The 18,900-nt window shown below is 40.8% G+C and overlaps 1 protein-coding gene across 2 annotated transcripts; it reads left to right on the plus strand.

Moving 5' to 3' along the window:
• Nucleotides 1–524: 524 nt before the first annotated feature.
• Nucleotides 525–18,649, plus strand: EED (embryonic ectoderm development). Of its 2 annotated transcripts, none has more exons than XR_004255663.1 (12): nt 525–732; nt 2,343–2,495; nt 4,584–4,676; nt 5,822–5,887; nt 7,077–7,202; nt 7,844–7,925; nt 9,346–9,437; nt 9,649–9,782; nt 10,557–10,662; nt 11,416–11,574; nt 14,332–14,428; nt 17,440–17,464. XR_004255663.1 is itself a non-coding variant. In XM_032220274.1 (12 exons), exons 1-12 carry the CDS (start codon nt 577–579, stop codon nt 17,564–17,566), a joined length of 1,368 nt encoding a protein of 455 aa, XP_032076165.1. In that variant the 5' UTR covers nt 525–576; the 3' UTR covers nt 17,567–18,649. The 2 variants fall into 2 exon arrangements, 1 of the variants encoding a protein (XP_032076165.1); XM_032220274.1 differs by having other exon boundaries at nt 14,355–14,428; nt 17,440–18,649.
• Nucleotides 18,650–18,900: the final 251 nt, after the last annotated feature.

Consider the following 18,900-nt stretch of genomic DNA (forward strand, 5'->3'; position numbering starts at 1 on the left):
TTCTAATTCTATCTATATTTCTATTCCCTTTCCATATTCTATTCTATTTCTCTCCTATATTCCTATTCCCTTTCCATATTCTATTGTATCCTAATTCTATCCTGTCCTACCCTCCTACCCTATATTCATATTCTACTTTATTCCTTTTCCTATTCCATTCTATTTCTATCCTATATTCCTTTTCCTACTCTATTCTATTCCTTTCCATATTCTATTCCATTCCATTCCATGTTTTTTAAAAGAAATCCTTCCAAATATCAGTTCCTAGAACTGACAAATACAGGATTTGTTCTTTATGAGCCCCCAAATAAACGCTTTCTTAGAAAGCAACCCCTCCAAAATCTAAATGAAGGGGACGCGAGCAGGAGGCGGGCCGCCAACTCGCGGCCGCTGCGCATGCGTACGGGGCCGCCTCGGACATTTTTCCGACGGTGTGGCTTCTCTTTTGGGCGAGCTTTGCGGCAGCAGAAGAGGCGAAAAGCCGTTTACGGCGGGAAAAACCACAAGGCGCCCGGCAGGTCTCCCGCCTCGGGTCCTCGACCGCACTTTACGGCCGGCGCGCTTGGGGCGGGGAAGATGTCTGAGAGGAGGCGTGGAGGCGGCGGGAGAAATGAGGCGCCTGAAGCAGCCGCGGCGGCGGCACCGGCACCGGCAACGGAGATGCAGACAAAGAAGCAGAAGCTCAGCAGCGACGAGAACAGCAACCCCGGAGACCTCTCGGGAGACGAAAATGTGAGCGAGAAGGCCGCTGAGGAGCTGGCCTGGCCGCCGCACGGGGCTTTTCTTTTCCCGGCCTCCTTGGAAAGGTCCAAGGTGGTGGGGGCCCGGGCCTAACCCGTCTCCTAGCAACCATGGTTGGGGGGATGCTGGGGATATTTCTTCAGAGAGACTATCTCTGGTGAGGGGGGGGGGAGTGATGGGATGCCAACTGACTCCCATCACTCCCCCCCCCCCCAGATATGGGGATGATAGGCCAGGAGAGTGAAAAATTTCCAATTTCATTATCCCCAGCCTTGTGATGGGATTGTGGGGTTCATAGGGCTGGAAAGGGAAGGTGGGACTGTAAATCCCATCATTCCCAGCCTTGTTGTGTTGGCTGGGGGTGATAGAGTTGAAAAGAGAAGGTGAAACTCTAAACCCATCATTCCCAGCCTTGTTATGTTGATTGGGGATGATAGGGCTGGAAAAAGAAGGTGGGACTGTAAATCCCATCATTCCCAGCCTTGTTATGCTGGCTGGGGATGATAGGGCTGGAAAGAGAAGGTGGAACTCTAATCCCATCATTCCCAGCCTTGTTATGCTGGCTGGAGATGATAGGGCTGGAAAGAGAAGGTGGAACTGTAATCCCATCATTCCCAGCCTTGATATGGTGACTGGGAAGGATAGAGTTGGAAAGAAGAGAAGGTGGAACTGTAAATCCCATCATTCCCAGCCTTGTTATGGTGACTGGGAATGATGGGGTTGGAAAGAGAAGGTGGAACTATAAATCCCCCCCCCCTCGCCAATATGGGGATGATAGGCCAGGAGAACAAAAAAGGGACTTCCCACTTCATTATTCCCAGCTTTGTGATGGGATTGCAAGGTGATTGGACTGGGAAGAGAAGGTGGAACTATAACCCTATCATTCCCAGCATTATTGTGTTGATGGGGTTGATAGGGCTGGAAAGAGAAGGTGGAACTATAAATCACATCATTCCCAGTTTTGTTATGTTGGCTGGGAATGATAGGCCTGGAAAGAGAAGATGGAACCGTAATCCCTTCATTCCCTAGCCTTCATGTTGACTGAGGAATTCTGGGAATTGAAGTCCCATGTCTCAAATTTGCCTAGTTTGAAAAACACTGCACACCATGTGGATATTGATAATTTTTTTAAAAAAAATTATCATCTTAACTAATCTCCCTCAAATATTTTCTCCTAAAATACATTAAAAAAAACAACACTTGCCTAGTTTTTCTTTCTTGATGCATATGTCCTAGCAAAGCCATCCATTGTTTCTATTTTCTACAAAAGCTTGGTGCCCAGAGTCTGAAAAAAATGTTGGAACCTATTGCTTAAACTTGCAGCATGCCATACTGAATGTTTTATAAAATGAAACAAAAAGTAGCTGTTTGCAAACATCTTAGTCCCTATTGGGTGTATTATTATTTTCAGTTGTTCGTTTATAAGTGCCAGTATTAGGAAGCAGAATTATAAAAGGCGGAGTATCTAGTGTTTGTAGAATACTCTTAGCTAATTCAGAAACTTGTTTTTTTCCAATCATTCTGGAAAATTTCTGCATTTCAGACATTGCTGTTGCTGGTTTTGGTTTGTTATGAAATCCATCTTGTTTTTTTGTTTCCAGGACGATGCTGTTAGTATAGAGAGTGGTACTAATACTGAACGCCCTGATACCCCTACGAACACTCCGAATGCACCAGGAAGGAAAAGTTGGGGGAAAGGAAAATGGAAGTCAAAGAAATGCAAATATTCATTTAAATGTGTGAACAGCCTCAAGGTATTTCCAGGCTTAAGTATTTTATGGAGTTTGCTGATGCTTGATTAATTATTGTTTATTTTTTAATCAAATTTGTATGTCACAACATATTTTGATGGTTAACAAGGTATAAAAACACAATAAATACAAAAATCATAAGACAGGTAAAAGCTAAAAAGTAATGTACAGCATCAGATCTTGCCAAAGCTCTCTTCCAAAGTTCCATATTCATCTTTATTCCGGATGACAGGCAATGTTGGAAACAAATGAATCTTCAACAGAAGGTCATTCCAGAGGGTCAGCTCCATCACCACGAAACAGGGCTTTTGATTCCCCCATACCTCCTTAAAATGGATACTGGCCCAACTTGGTAGAAAGTAGCTTCTCATGCTCCCAAAATTAAGACAATCATTAAAAGAATTTTTATTAGTGTACTCCTAGTGCCGTGATGGCGAACCTATGGCACAGCTGCCAGAGGTGGCACATAGAGCCCTCTCTGTGGGCACGCTCACCATCTCCATCTGCTCTTCTAATTTCCAGTGCGCACATACACACTGGCTGGCTGGTCGTCGCAGGCACTGGAGCGCCAGAAAACAGCCCGAAAAACAGCCAAAAAACATTTTCAGGCTATTTTTTGGGCTGTTTTCAGGCCGTTTTCCTAACCCTAACCCGAAAAGCAGCCCGAAAATGCCCCCCAAAACCGACCTGAAAGTGGCCCAGAAAACTGCCTGAAAACGGCCAAAAAACAGGCAGGCCACAGCAGCCAGGTGGTCTTCGGGTTTCTGGTATTCTGGGCTGTGAAGACCAGCTGGCCGGCGTGCATGCTGGAAACCCAAAGACAAGCTTTGGTACCGGTTTGGGCACTCGGTACCAAGAAGGTTTGCCATCACTGTCATAGTGTGTTCTCTTTGTGAGACAATAAAATTATTCAAGATACATCTTCCAAGTACTAAACTTAGTTATACCAGATAACTTTCATTTTCAGAATATCCATCTCATAGGTTTTTTTAAAAAATCCTTTGTTACAAGTTCAGATGCATTTACTGTTATGAGAGGCATATCTAGATACAACTGGAACAACAGGAAATTATATTTTAGCTGTTGACAGGAAATTGAAGGGTGTCCTTTTTGGGGATTGGATAAGAACAGCAGCTGAACATAACTTGGGTTTCCGATATTCTTAGGACTGTAGAAGCCTAGCCTTCATACACAATAGAGAACCCTTAGCAATTGTTTTTATTTTGAATAAAATATATTTAATCAAAACAAATTCTGGAGTTGTTTCTAGACTCAGTTGTTGAGATCAGTGTCTGCCTACTCTTTTCATTTTAGCCTCTTTTTCCTAAACCTTTTCTTCCCGTTCCTCAAATGCTACCTAAGAGTTTTATATACTATTAAAATGCCCTAAAGATGACTTTGTCTCTCGGGCCTTTCAGGAACATATCTATAGAGTTTGCAATTAGCTCACCACTGCTGTTCTTCGGGATGTTCTTCTTTGCCTCAAAAAAGGCTGCTGCCTTGGTATCCCCTAGTTCATAACCCTAGTTCCCCTGTCATAACCCAGAAACCATGCAGGTCATTAAGGGAGGTCCTCATGTGACTGGAGTCCTGTACAAGCAGGCCAGCGGGTAAGAGTTGGGGGAGGGTGGATGAGTGAGTACTGCAGGCAGACTCTCTACTCAGGATAAACAGGCCCGTGAAGGGCAAGGATGAGCAGTAAGGAGTGTGGGAAGGCCGGTGGGAGCACTTATGGAGCAGGAGTAGGTGGAGTTGTACTATGGAATATGTAGTCCCTTGAATCCCATACTCCATAGTGGGGCCTCTTGGAAGAGACATAGGACTTTGTGGGAAGCCAACAGGAAAGGACACAAATGGAAATCCGGTGACTGCAGCTCACGACAATGACATAATTGCGACGGCCAGATCACCAAGGACTGGTCGTAAGTCCCCCTTGTTCAGCCCGCATAATTTTGAAGGGTTCCTAACAAATTGTCATAATTTGACCACCTGTGCAATAATTTTGTTAAGCCTATTCCTGTCCCTACTGAATTTGTTTTAATGCTAGATGAAATGCTACGGTTGGAACCTGTCTTGTGATTTCTTTTTCAGGAGGATCACAGTCAACCATTATTTGGGGTGCAGTTTAATTGGCACAGCAAGGAAGGTGATCCCCTGGTGTTTGCCACTGTTGGCAGCAACCGAGTGAGTAGCTTCTTAAAATTTGTTTTGGGCTTCTTTCTTTCCAAAAGAATAGATTATCTGTAGCTTAGGGAGGAATTTGGTACTCTCTGAGCATAATGATTTGCTTGCAGATATTTCATTATTCAACTAGGTAAGATCAGTCAGTAGCAAACCCCACTCTTGCAGTAATGTTGTTACCTGGTTGGGTAATGAAACGCCTGCAAGCAAACAACCAAGCTCAGAGAGCACAACAAACTCCACAACTTTTCTTCTTCCTGAGGGTCTGCTGTCCCACCTTTGAAGCTTATAGAGTGCCGCTTTTGAAAAAGTTGAACAGTGCTTTTGAGTTCATGAGTTGACTCTTGGAATCTGTGATGAATTGAGGCAGCAGGGAACCAAGCTGGCAGTGGTTTCTGAGCGCAGCCTACGCAATGCCTCAGAAGCATAGACTTTTGAATGAAAAGCAGCGGGCTTGTTCCACTGGGGATATGGGAAGCAGAGAATTTGACCAGAGTTTAAAAATACAGACGAAGCTGATTGAATTATGACATGTTATTTATTTCAATCCCATCTTTTAAAATCATTTTTACAAGTAATTCAAGGTGGCAAATGTATCTGGTATCTTAACTGCTGGATCAAACTGACTGTCTTGTTTTAGTTAACTTTCTGTGTGTTTTTATTATACTGTATGATATAATTTTGTATCATAAGTTTGCTTGCCTTATTTTGTGTCTGTTGTTAAACACAGAGGTGGTATTCAGCCGATTCTTTCCAGTTCGAGTGAACTGGTGGGGGTGGGGGTGCAGGAGGCTCCGCCCAACTGTCCCAACATAATGTGTGAACACTGCACATGTGCAGAAAGCAAGTGCACATGTGCAGACGAGGCATGTGTGCTCACATTTGTAGGGAATCCCACCACTGGTTAAACACATGCAAATAGATATTCAAGGTTACATTGTTAGAGCTGAGCAGATCTATAACAGGTTAAAATAGATTATGGCTGCATAAATACATTGTGGGCTTATTTAAATTAAGCTGTTTGTGTACTTTTTCTCTCCTTCCTGCTGCTGAGGAAAGGTAACTTCGAAGTTTTCAACTTTGGTATGGAAGGGCTTCACTTTGGAAACAGGAGCTTTAACAAACTCTTGTGTTTTGTCCATCTGCAGGTAACTTTATATGAATGCCATTCCCAAGGAGAAATACGGTTATTGCAATCCTATGTGGATGCTGATGTATCCTTCATTACATACATTTCTAGAATTGTTTTCAGGGAGGCATCATATTTTTATCTCTCTTTTTAAAAATTAGGCCATATCACAAGATCTGTTTGTTTTTTTCAAAAAAAAAATCTGTGTGTGTGTGTGTGTGAAATAAAATGATGCTCTGTCCTGTGGGATTTTGGATCTCACTGTTATTAGTCCCAACTGCATAATGATGTATGTTTTCTTTCCCCCTTTTGTCCCCTTTTCTTATTTCTCAATGACGGATGGTTTCCTTTGTATCAGTTGTGGTTCCAAAGGAATTGTAGTTTTCTATTATGGTTTCTTAGGGTGGTTTTGAGCACATCACATTTTCTGAAATCCCCTGGAAGAACAGGTCCCTTCATAAGGCTCTTTAGTAGTAATAAGATAATGGCTTACAAACTATGGGAAATATGCTATCACTTGTTCTATATTCAAGATGCTATTTAAGTATTTTGAATGCTTTGCCAAAACATTTCTTCTTGGAGGAAAGCATCTACCTAATTAAGAGTATTGCTGGGGGGAAAAGTAAACATTGATATATATTTGTGATTTATAAATGATCCTAAGTGTTGTGGCCGGCCAGTGGCCAGCAGAGCTGGGAGCAGATTTGGACAGTGAGGAGGTTGGGGAGGAACATGGACCTTGAGTCTGCAGAAGGCTCTGATGAGGGCTCTGTGATTGAAATGACACCCAGGGAACAGTTTAATAGCTGTTTTGCAATTTCTAGGAATCCTTTCACTCATTTTCCATCCTCTGCTGCCTCCAGATTTTATCCACTCCTTCACCTCATATGAACTCCTCTGCCTCCTCTTTTAGCTCCCTGGACTAGCCGCCTCCATCTGGTGTCCTTGCATCAAATCAGTAACTATGCAGGGAATTTATGGGAATTGTTCTCCAAAAACATCTGGAGAGAACTAAGCCAGAGAAAGCTGCTGCAGAGCTGTGGGCTGTTAATATTTTAATGGCTGCTGCACATATTGAACATAATCGTCCTTTGGCTTGTAACAGATTTTGATGTCAAATGGCAAATCATTTGTGCAAACTGTTGAAGGAATAAACTACCACTAACATACTTTTTAAGCTGCCCCTTTTCCCAAAGGAGTTGTGTAAGCCTTTTTCTAGCTCTGTCAGTGGAAAGTCCGCTGTTGTGTGTATTGCACTTAACTACCTACTTCAGGCAGATGAAAACTTCTATACTTGTGCATGGACTTATGACAGTAATACAAGCCATCCTCTTCTGGCAGTGGCTGGCTCCCGAGGCATTATTCGAATAATTAACCCCATTACGATGCAGTGTATAAAGGTGAGTTGATCCCAGAGGTAAATATGAGGTTCGAATATTGTCTCTGGCCTCTTAGTAGAAAATATGTAGGATGAGATGGGGACCAGAGAGGTCATCCTTTAGCATGTAAGGGATTGAAGTTCAGCCTCTCCGGGGAAATCTGTGAAATAATCCTGCCTTAAACTCTTCAAGATTAACCACAGATAGTCCTTGAGTTACAACCATAATGGAGACGTCACAGTCATAATTTGTGATAGTCACCTCCATGACTGACCTATTTTATACCCTTTTTTGAGGCGCTGGTAAAGTGACTGCCACAATCATTAAGTGAACCAATGGTTTACTATGGGCTATTTTTTTGCTGAAAACTGGAAGTATGTGTTGGTTCTTGGCAAATCATTTGTTAAGATGTGCTCATGTGACTGGGATGCTGCAAACTACTGTAAATTCAGGCCTGTTGCTGAGTGGCCAATGTGTGTGCGTCTGTGTGTGGGAGGGCTGGCCATTGGAATGTCAGAACCAGATCGTAAGTATCCCCAGGGAGATCTGTCATAACCTGGAACAGTCACAAATCCAGAACTATCTGTACTGGACTAGTTGCCTCAGAACTCTGGCATGGGAAGTGTTGCCACGAGGAAACTGATCTCTGAATTTTATTGCAGCATTATGTGGGCCACGGAAATGCAATAAATGAATTGAAATTTCACCCGAGGGATCCAAATCTTCTTTTGTCTGTTAGCAAAGGTAGGAGAATAAATTCCTATTAACAGTTTTTATGAGAAATATACTGTATTAGTGGCCTTTTTTTGTACCAGCAAGAAGGAGAGCAAGGATGGCTGTGAAATTAACAAAGCATCATATTAAAAAGTTATAAAATTTAAATCTAATGCTGGATAGACTGTATTAGTAAAAGGATACTACCCATTGTTTTATAAAGAGTGCTTTTAAGAAAGAAATATATTTTTGGCTAGAACGTGAGAAAACAGAATATTCAGGTGAAACAAAACACTGGTTAAGGATTTTCAAGAACAGTAGGTTTCTTACGACTTTGAAATTAGTTTAGTCCAATAAAAGATTGTATTGCAACATTATTGAGGTGCCTCAGGTTTTAAAAATGTAATTGACCGCCAGGCTCTTTATACCGAAAGCATAAAACAATTGAAGGAATTCTTTCTCATTTGACATAGATATGTCCCACTTCTACTTTGTTCTGGCTTAAATTGTATCAGCAGTACAAAGATCAGCAACATTTAAAGACAATTTGAAATTTATCAGTTTACAAAGAAGGGGGATTTCCGGATTGCAAGGCACAAGAAAACAGTGTCACCCTTTAATGTTTAGGATTTTGTTTCCTACTCTAAACTATGATCAGACTGTGGTTTATTACACAAACATGATATTCTAGGCCTGCACGGCTTGTAAGAGAGAAAAGACCACATTGGTAAATGAAAAATCACAACGAGCCACAGAAGAATACCTGGCACTTCAATCAGCTGTTTGGGGGCTAGGATAATGGCAATAATGCTGGAGCTGGCAGTAGTGGGGCCTAGAGGTATTAGAGGCACTCTGGTGCATCTCTGGGGATGGCAGTGAATTTCTTGACTTTTTAAAAACCACCAGCAGGCCACTGGATCCTCCAAATGTTGCTTATTTACATTTTTCTAGGAAGCAGAGTCACTGCTGAGGGATGCTGGGGATATGTATTCAGCAATATCAGGAGAGAGCTGTCAGTTGCTGTCCTTTAGGAACTATAGCCTTGAACCTTGTGTGGTTACAGCAAATGCTACTTTTTTTTTTTCAAAGTCAAACTTGGAATTATTGAAAAGCTTGCTTTATTTCAGAGAGATAACAGATGCTTTCTTTTTGTAGCTGCACTGAAGATTTATACGACTGAAGTTTTTTTTTCTTTAGAAGTAAGCTATGGTTATTAAATAAGCCTGAAGAGACACCCCAAACCTCCTCTCTGTTAGAAGGAAGCTCTTAGGCAGCCTAGATGTTTGAAATCTCATGTGAGATCTTGGCCTATTTGTTTTAATGAAGCATTTATATCTCTCTGGCATCTCCAACTAAACTTTGATGTTGTTCGCTATAATACGTAATTATAAATGAAGATTATGTTACATATGGATTACACAATCTAATCTGGTTTCTTTGATTTTACTAGATCATGCGCTCCGCTTGTGGAATATTCAGACAGACACTTTGGTTGCGATATTTGGAGGGGTCGAAGGACACAGAGATGAAGTTTTAAGTGCAGTAAGTCCAATACTATTTTGTGGATTTGGAAATTGTTTTGACTTTGAGTTTTGTACTGAAAATCAAACTTTATAAAAGAAAACCTGAACAGTTACAAATACAGTGATAAGGTTTATTTGGAGATGAGAGCTTTTTCTAGGGTGTTGTCTTTCTTCGATTGGAATATTGGATGCAGAACTTAAAACTATGCCTTTGTATGTTTTGCATGCAGGATTATGACCTGCTTGGTGAGAAGATAATGTCCTGTGGCATGGATCACTCTCTAAAGCTTTGGCGAATCAATTCAAAGAGAATGATAAATGCCATCAAAGAATCCTATGAATACAACCCCAATAAAACAAATAGGTAAGAAACAGTCCTGATCCCAGTGTTATTGGGATCCCTTTTGAGTCTTAAAGATACATGCAATCATGTATCCTCTGATCTAAAATCTGGTAAGTGCTTGGATTTAGAAATGGATTAATCTCAAAACTGAGAGTCCGGGCCTAAATTAGGAGTAGGGACATTTATCCATTGTCAGCCACAAAATTACATTGGTTGGATCTGGACCAATCACAGTCTCTCTGTCTTACAAGGGTTTTTTGTGGGGTGGACGGGGAGGACTCTGGATTTATACTAGACACTGCAACTGTTATAAATATGAGTCAGTTGCCAACATCTGAGTTTTGATCAGGTGATCACGGGGATGCTGCAACATTCGTAAGGGTGAAAAACGGTCATAAGTCAATTTTTTATAGTGCCATTGTAACCGGTCATTAAATGAACTGTTGTAAATTGACTACCTGTATGTGTTGTGTTTAATCAGTGACCAGAGGTTGGTTCCTACCGGTTCAGACTGGTTCGGCCGAGTAGGTAGTAACTCAGCCTGCCACGCCCCTGAACCGGTTCTATCAGCTGTGCCTACAGTGGCGCCATCTTGTTCTTTTGCTTCTGCGCATGCACAGAAGCAAAAGCGTGCAGCGCGTCCCTGAGCGAACCACCACCAGCAGCAGCAGCCAAAACCCACCCCTGTCAGTGACCAATAATTGTATTTAAACATACCAATAATTGTTGCATTCAGTGCAGGCTTTTTCTCCCAATTTTTCTTGTTTTGTCATCTCTCCCTATTTTTGTCTGCAGGCCTTTTGTTTCTCAAAAGATTCATTTTCCTGACTTCTCTACAAGAGACATACATAGAAATTATGTAGATTGTGTGCGATGGCTGGGTGATCTGATCCTTTCCAAGGTACTTTTTTCATTTTAAAATTACAGGTTTTTTTTGTTTCTATTACCATATTTTTCGGAGTATAAGACGAACCTTTTTCCCTCAAAAAAGAGACTGAAAATCTGGGTGCATCTTATAGACTGAATACAGCATTGTTTGCCTCCCGAAACGCCGTCCTCTTCACCAAAATGGCCGTGCAGAGCCTTCAGGAGGCTTTCAGAGAGGTCCTGGGGGCTGGGGAGGGCAGAAATGAGCAAAAAATGGGCTGTTTTTTGCTCAATATTACACCCCCCAGCCCCCAGGAGTACTCTATAAGCTTCCTAAAGGCTATCCATGTCCTTTTTTTAATGAAAAATGGGCCCATTTTGGGGAAAAACGGGCCTTTTTTGCTCCTCCCCCAAGAGTACTCTGCAAGCTTCCTAAAGGCTATCCATGCCTTTTTTGGGGGGGAAATGGGCCGTCTTTGGGAGGTTTGCAGAGTGCAAAAACTTTTTTTTAAAAACTTTCCTCTTCAAAACCTTGCTGCGTCTTATACTCTGGTGCGTCTCATACTCAGAAAAAATATAGTAAGTTTTGATATCTAGAAGGCAGCTTAAAAACAGTTTACTCTCTGAGGTAAATAAATCGTAGATTATGGATCTATGCCCTGTTGCTATTTCTTTCAAAAACACAGTTGTTGGTATATGTTAAATGTTCCATATTAGCTGCAGTCTGGGTTAGTGAAAACGTTTTTGTCACTAATATTGCTCCCCCCCCCCCTATTTCTCTCTGCAGTCCTGTGAAAATGCCATAGTGTGCTGGAAACCTGGCAAAATGGAAGACAACATTGATAAAATTAAGGCCAGCGAGTCCAATGTGACAATTTTAGGGCGATTTGATTATAGCCAATGTGATATTTGGTATATGAGATTTTCTATGGATTTCTGGCAAAAGGTAAAAATAATGTACGATTGGGCAGTAGAATAATACAGGTAGTCCTCAACTTGCGACCACAATTGAACCCAACATGTCTGTTGCTAAGTGAAACATTTGTTGTGGGTTTTGCCCCACTTTATGATCTTTTTTGCCACGGTTGTTAAGTGAATAATTGCACTTGTTAAGTTGATGTGAATTTGGCTTCCCCATTGACTGCTGGCCAGAAAAGCACATGACCCTGGGATATTGCAACCGTGATAAATACGAGTCAGTTGCCAAGCATCTGAATTTCGATTATGTGACTATGGAGATGCTGCAACGGTCGTTAAGTGTGAAAAACATTAATAAGTCATTTTCAGTGCCATTGTAACTTTGAACAGTTGCTAAACGAACTGTTGTAAGTCGAGGACCACCTGTATATGGAGTAAACTACGACTTTAATTGAATGCAAGGTCTTGTGAAGCACCTTGAGTGTTAATTCATCGGGATTAAACAGCCCTTCTATGTATAGGAATTAAGATTGAACAGGCAAATTCAGGGTCAGTGACTGAGTCAATCAACTGTAACACACCTGTGATACCTCAGATTTCAGATCTGTTTTGAGTCTGTCATGATTGGATGGTGCTCTGGGGTCTTCATTACTGAATGCCTCTGGGTGATAGGGGTGAATGAGGAACTAAAGGTAGTCTTCAAGGTAGGATGGTGATTGGGACTGGGACGTCACATGACCGCTTGACATAGCTACGGAAATCCAGCCCATCCTAGTTGCCATCATAACTCTGAGAAGCACAGGTTGTTAAGAGGAAAGCAGTGAGAGCTGCAGGTTAGGAACACAGGGATGCAACAAGAAGATATGAGAGGCCAGGCACCGACCAAATGTGAGTTGCAGGAGGGGCTGTTTGAATCTCACTGATGTAACAGCAATAGCACTTAGACTTATATACCACTTCACAGTGCTTTACAGCCCTCTCTAAGCGGTTTACAGAGTCAGCCTGATGCCCCCAACAATTACCCACCTCAGAAGGATGACAGGCTGAGTCAACCTTGTATTACCCACCTTGGAAGGATGAGAGGCTGAGTCAACCTTGAGCCTGGTGAGATTCGAACTGCCAAATTGCAGGCAGTCAGCAGAAGTAACCTGTAGTACTGCACTCTAACCACTGCGCCACCAGAACTCTTCAGATGATTTTTCTGGGAAACAAGAAAACCAATTCAGATGTTTAAAATAATATCGTCAATGGAATGAGAACTACTAAGTCAACAGAGTGGATATCCCAAAGGTGCTTTTTCAAGAGGCAGCTGGACAAAGACAACAGATAATTCAGTCAGACTTCATTCTCACTCATCAGCAATGCTTGCTCTTGTGCCAATCCTGTGTTTCCCATGTATTTCTAAAGCGAAGAATTCAGTCTCTTGGATGACTATTAAGTATTTCCACTATGGAAAAGAAAGCTTAGTATGGTACATTTTCATGACTGGGGAATGGAATTTTTCTGGAATGAAGAATGCTAGAGGTTTCCAGTTTTTTTTTTAAAGAACACACACAATGTAAATGATTTTTGCAGTTGGAAATCTACACATGTTCTTAATAGAGAACATGCTTGGCTGTAGCAAGCGATGACCTTATTAGTACACGATGACCTAGTTTTAAATAGTTGAAGCCTTTGAATCAGCCTTGACAAGTTTCTACAGCTTCCTTGGCAACATTTTTTATAAGCGGTTTGCAATTGCTTCATCCGTTAGGACAAGAGAGGGTGATGGACCCAAAGTCACCCAGCCAGTTTTCCATGCCCAAGGCAGATTTAGAACTCGGCTTCCTCATTTCTAGTCCAGTGCCTGAACCACTAGACCAAACTGCCTCTGTAACTTAACTGTATATTCACACCATAAAAAGTGGTGTTAATTACAATGGCTTCTTCACTTTGCAGACTCTTGCCCAATCTGGTGTGTTAACAGCTGGGTTAAGCTATAATTTCAAGGCAATAATCTACACTTGGAAATCACTGAACAGGGGAAGGGTGATCTAAACCACAATGTTTTATGAATGACTTCTGTTAGAAATATCCAATGCTCCAAAATATTTTATTCTTATAGCCTTACTAGAGAAGAAGGGACATCACCAGGATAAACTTCATTTGTATAGGTAGTCCTCAACTTAACAACCATAGTTGAGTCCAAAATTTCTGTTGCTAAGCAAGACAGTTGTTAAGTGAGTTTTGCCCCATTTTACAGTCTTTCTTGCCACAATTCAGTGAATCACGGCAGTTGTTCAGTTAGCAATATGAGTTTTAAGTGAATCTGACTCTGTCAGAAGGTCGCGAAAGGTGATCACATGACCCCAGGACATGGCAACTGCCATAAATACATACAAATTGTGATCGCGTGACCACGGAGATGCCACAATGGTTATGTGAAAAATGGTCATAAGTCACTTTCTTCAGTGCTGCTATAACTTTGATCACTAAATAAAAGATTGTAAGTTGAGAACTACCTGTACATTACTAAACCATAGTTCAGGACCATGGAGAAAGCCATTTCTTTAAAATGCTTACCAATGCGGAGTGCTGATTCTATTACTAAAATGTAGTATACAGCTTGAACAATTTATTTGGGGCAGGAATTAAGCTCCAGGCATTTATTGAGTTGCCTGAATAGGAGGGGTTTGAATATATATTGAAATAAGTATGAATTACACCATCTCTGTAACCCAATGTAGTAGGTTGCGATATTGAACAATACAATTTAGATCCTTTGATCCTTGTGTCTATGGTACAGGATTGAGTGCATGTATCTTCCAGATGCTGGCATTGGGCAATCAAGTTGGCAAACTCTACGTATGGGACTTAGAAGTAGAAGATCCACATAAAGCAAAGTAAGTACCGTATTTTTTGGAGTATAAGATGGGTCGGAGTATAAGATGCACCAAGGTTTTGAAGAGGCAAATTTAAAAAAAAGTAGGTAGGTAGATAGAGGGATAGACAGGGTGAGAAAGAGAAATACAGTAGGTAGGGAGAGAGTAAGGTAGGTAGATAAAGTGCGCGCGAGAGAGAAACAGAGAGTGTAAGTAGGTAGGGAGAGGGATATATAGAGAGAAATAGAAAAAGATACAATAAATATAGTAGACAGGAAGAGAAGAGATAGAGTAGGTAGGCTGGTAGGTAGAGGGATAGAGAAATAGAGAGTAAAATACAGTAGATAGGGGAGAGAGAGTAGTTAGGTAGGGAGAGAGAAATACAGTAGGGAGAGAGTGTATGTAGGTAGGGAGAGGGAATATATATATATATATATATATATATATATATATATATATATATATATATACACACATACATACATACATACATACATACATATATACATAAACACACAAATGTAACAAAGGCATACATACATATACACACACACACACACACACACATATATATATATATATATATACTACATACATAAACACAGAGAGAGAGAGAGAGAGAAAATACAGTAGATGGGTAGGGATAGAGTAGTTAGGTAGGTAGATAAAGGGATAAAGGGATAGAGAGAGAAATAGAGAGATAAAATACAGTAGGTAGGGAGAGAGAGAGTGTAGGAACGTAGAGGGATAGAGAGAAATAGAGAGAAATATGGTAGATAGAGAGAGTAGTTAGAGAGAGAGTAGGTAGGAAGGAAGGTAGGTAGGTAGATAAAGGGATAGAGAGAAAGAAAAATAGATAGAGAAATACAGTAGGTAGGTAGGGAGAGAGAGTGTGTGTAGGTAGGTAGGTAGGTAGGTAGAGGGATAGAGAGTACAGTAGATAGGTGTTTCTGCTGGCACATCACTTGATCAATGTAATTCTCATCGGTTCCACCACAAATCCGCGAAGCCCTTATCCGCGGAGACATAAGCGTGAAGATTAATTCGCGCCGTTCGAAGCGCTAAGGAAAAACGCGACCCTACCACAATGACATAATCGCGGAGGGCAAATCCGCGCATTCCCAAGTACTCAGCATCCTAAACCTAACCCTAAACCTAACCTAAACCTAAAACAAACCCCTATACCTAATCCTAACCCTTACCTTAATTTAAATCCGCTTTCTGCCGCCGCGCTGTTTTAAAGCGCCCTTCTGTCGCCGCGCTGTTGTCGCGGCGGTGATGACGCGCGGTGATGATGTTGCGGCTTTAGCGACGCGATTTTATCACTGCTATTTTGATGAGCGTGGTTTTGTCGTGCCCGATTCTCATCAATCAAAGAGCTTTCCAAAGGGTGGGTGGGGGGGAGTTTTTGCACTCTATACACCTCCCAAAAACGGCCCGTATTTCTTGAAAATGGACCCGGTTTTGGTCAAAAAAATTGCATGCATAGCCTTATGGAGGCTTATAGAGTGCTGCTGGGGGCTGGGGGGGGGGGGCAAAAAACGGCCCGTTGTTTGCTCATTTCTGCTCTCCCCAGCCCCCAGGAGCTCTCTGAAAGCCGCCATAAGGATATGCAGAGTCATTTTTGTGAAGGGGGCGGGGGTTTTGGAGGCATAAAATGCTGTATTCGATGTATAAGACGCACCCAGATTTTCAGCCTTTTTTTTGAGGGCAAATGGTGTGTCTTATACTCTGAAAAATACGGTATGTATAAATTTTTGGTTCTTGTAAGCACTGAAACATGCATGTATACTCTTAAATTGTAATGTTTAAAATTGTAGTTGGAAAAATTGATTAGTATGCCTTTTATTTAATAATGAAGGGGGTTGCCACTATAAAATAACTGGGATATAGGTATCTATTTGCACTCCTTAATAACTTATGTATGATCTCCCTTTTATTTCCAATTAAGAATGTATAGTAAACCCTCACCTTAATGCAGGGGTGTCAACTCAAGGCTCAAGGGCTGGATCTGGCCCGTGGGATGCTTAGAGCTGGTCCGGGGGCCACCCTGGAAACAGCAAAGGACCGGCCAGCGGTGCCTCTGCCAGCAAAAATGGAGCTCGGGAGGGCTGCCTGCGGCCCTCCTGAGCTCCATTTTCCCTGGCAGAGGTTGCAGGAGGCTGTCGCAGCTGAAAATGGAGCTCAGGAGCCTATTTTCGCTGGCATAGTGCTCAAGCCACCACAGCCATTTCTGACATGAGTCACGTCAAGCTGGACCCACCCCCGAGGTCAAACACAACCCTGATGTGATCCTCAAATGAAATCGAGTTTGTCACCCCTGTTGTAACGAGTTGACGGTGGGAAACTCTGTCTCTTAAATCAGGGTACCATTAACTTTGATTTCAAGCAGGGTTACCATTTTATGCATATGTAAAATGGGAATGGGATTTTGTCCATGTGATTTTTCACCTTTTATATATGTGTTTAAATTCGTGAATGGGCTTCATGAATGCATGGGAGCATACAGTATATTGACACATTTTGGCTACTGCATCTGAATTTCTAAACAAGCATCTGATGTAAAAATCAGCACTTCATGATTTTCTAATATCCCTGTAACAAATTAAGGATTTCCAGGACCTGAACCTTTATAGACAGCATAGATTTACCTGATATAACCCCCCTCATAGCCATTTACCAGAGCATACCTTTATCACAATTCCAAAAATTTAAACCTAGTTTACAGCATACATGCAACAGCAGAGTAGAAGTATTTTTCCCCTTCTTTCTTGCATCAGCTTTTTTTTTTAGTCTAGATAAATATTTCTTTTTGAACAAATCCATGTCTTTAATCTGAATCTATTAAACCAGGATTCCTTTTTTTCAAATTCATTAAATTTTGATTTATTTTTATGTTTGGGCATAGTATTCAGTGAGCTTGTGAGAAGATGACATCTAAAATGAAGTTTAAAACACTTAGCTCCTTTTCTGCATTGTGCAAGATGCTTTCCTTTCTTTCAAAGAAACTTAATACTTAATCTCTTTAATAGGTGCACAACTCTTACTCATCCAAAGTGTGCTGCTGCTATTCGACAAACCAGCTTTAGCAGAGATAGCAGTATCCTTATAGCTGTGTGTGATGATGCCAGCATCTGGCGCTGGGACCGACTTCGATAAATTAATGGCTCCCTGAGACTTATACTGCTTTTTTGCCATAATAATTTTTCACCTGCCGATACCGTAAACGCTTTCAAAGTAATCTTTCTTGCCTCTATCAACAGCTGAACTTAGAGATGTTTACATTTGATTTGGTAGCAGTGTCCTTTTTTTTAAAAAAAAAAAACCCTCTTTTTTAAATAAAATATTTTTGTACATTTGAAAAAAAATATTTTAGTTTTTGGTGTTTGAAAGCTGGAGGACTTACTCTGTATTGAATAGATATTTGCCATTTTGTATGTTTGTGAACTAAAAGACAAGCAGATAAAAAGTTTGTGCGTGTGAGAGAGACAGCTTTGATAAGATAAAGAAAGAACATGTTATGCAGGATTCTAGTTCCTTCAAATGTGGGCTTCATTATTTTTAAGCAGCTAATTTTGAACAATGAAAACCTGCTTGAAAGCATTGTGTTATTTGAAAAGTCAGATATCTTGACTGAAACAGGTTTACCATAATTCAAGCAAGGTTGCAAATAAATGTGAAGGATACAGTTTTTTATTTTAATGTGAATTGGCATGTAGAAACAAACTAATTGACTGGTCAATTTTATTTCATTCCTCTCTTACAAGCCCCTCCTTTTATTTCACTCCCCCCACTCTCCCCTTGTTTTTCTGAAAGTTGTGCATTCAGTCAAAAATTATTAGGAAGCAGGGATAAGTACTTTACAGATATGCAACATTTTAATGAAAGCAATTTAAAATGTTTTGAAGCTTCTATATGAACTTGAAAGAAAAGATGTAGCTGTGTTAGTAGTTGCACTATGGAATCAATATATTTGGGAAGATGCTCAAAATGAGAGGCACAGTTCTATTTTCTATATATTTATATATTCTATTTTCTTTAAGCAACTCAAATGTAATACATACAATATATGGCACTTATTATTCTAACTCCCTCCTCCTCACCCCCAGCAACAACCCTATGAGATTGATTGGTCTGAGAGAGATATGTTACAGATACATGTAAGATAAGCTACTTGCCAGGAAGAAAATGTGAATGTGTGTAATTTGGTGATTAAATAAAAATTGGAATAGTATGTATAATTTTTAATCTTCAAATTGCTTGTTTTGAACACTTAAATTCACATAAATTTTACTTTACTTTTTTGGCTATGCATAAAACAGAACAAGCATTGTAAACTACCTGATTGGTTAGCCCAAATACATAAGAACATGAATTCATTAAAACATTATCATTATCCTTGTTTAAGTTGGGAATTAAATTGAAAAAGGCTACAATTTTTAGGCTTTTAGGTAACCTTTTTAATACATTTAAGTACAAGTAGTCCTTGACTT

Source organism: Thamnophis elegans, chromosome 6 (assembly GCF_009769535.1).
Source record: "Thamnophis elegans isolate rThaEle1 chromosome 6, rThaEle1.pri, whole genome shotgun sequence".
NCBI lineage: Eukaryota > Metazoa > Chordata > Lepidosauria > Squamata > Colubridae > Thamnophis > Thamnophis elegans.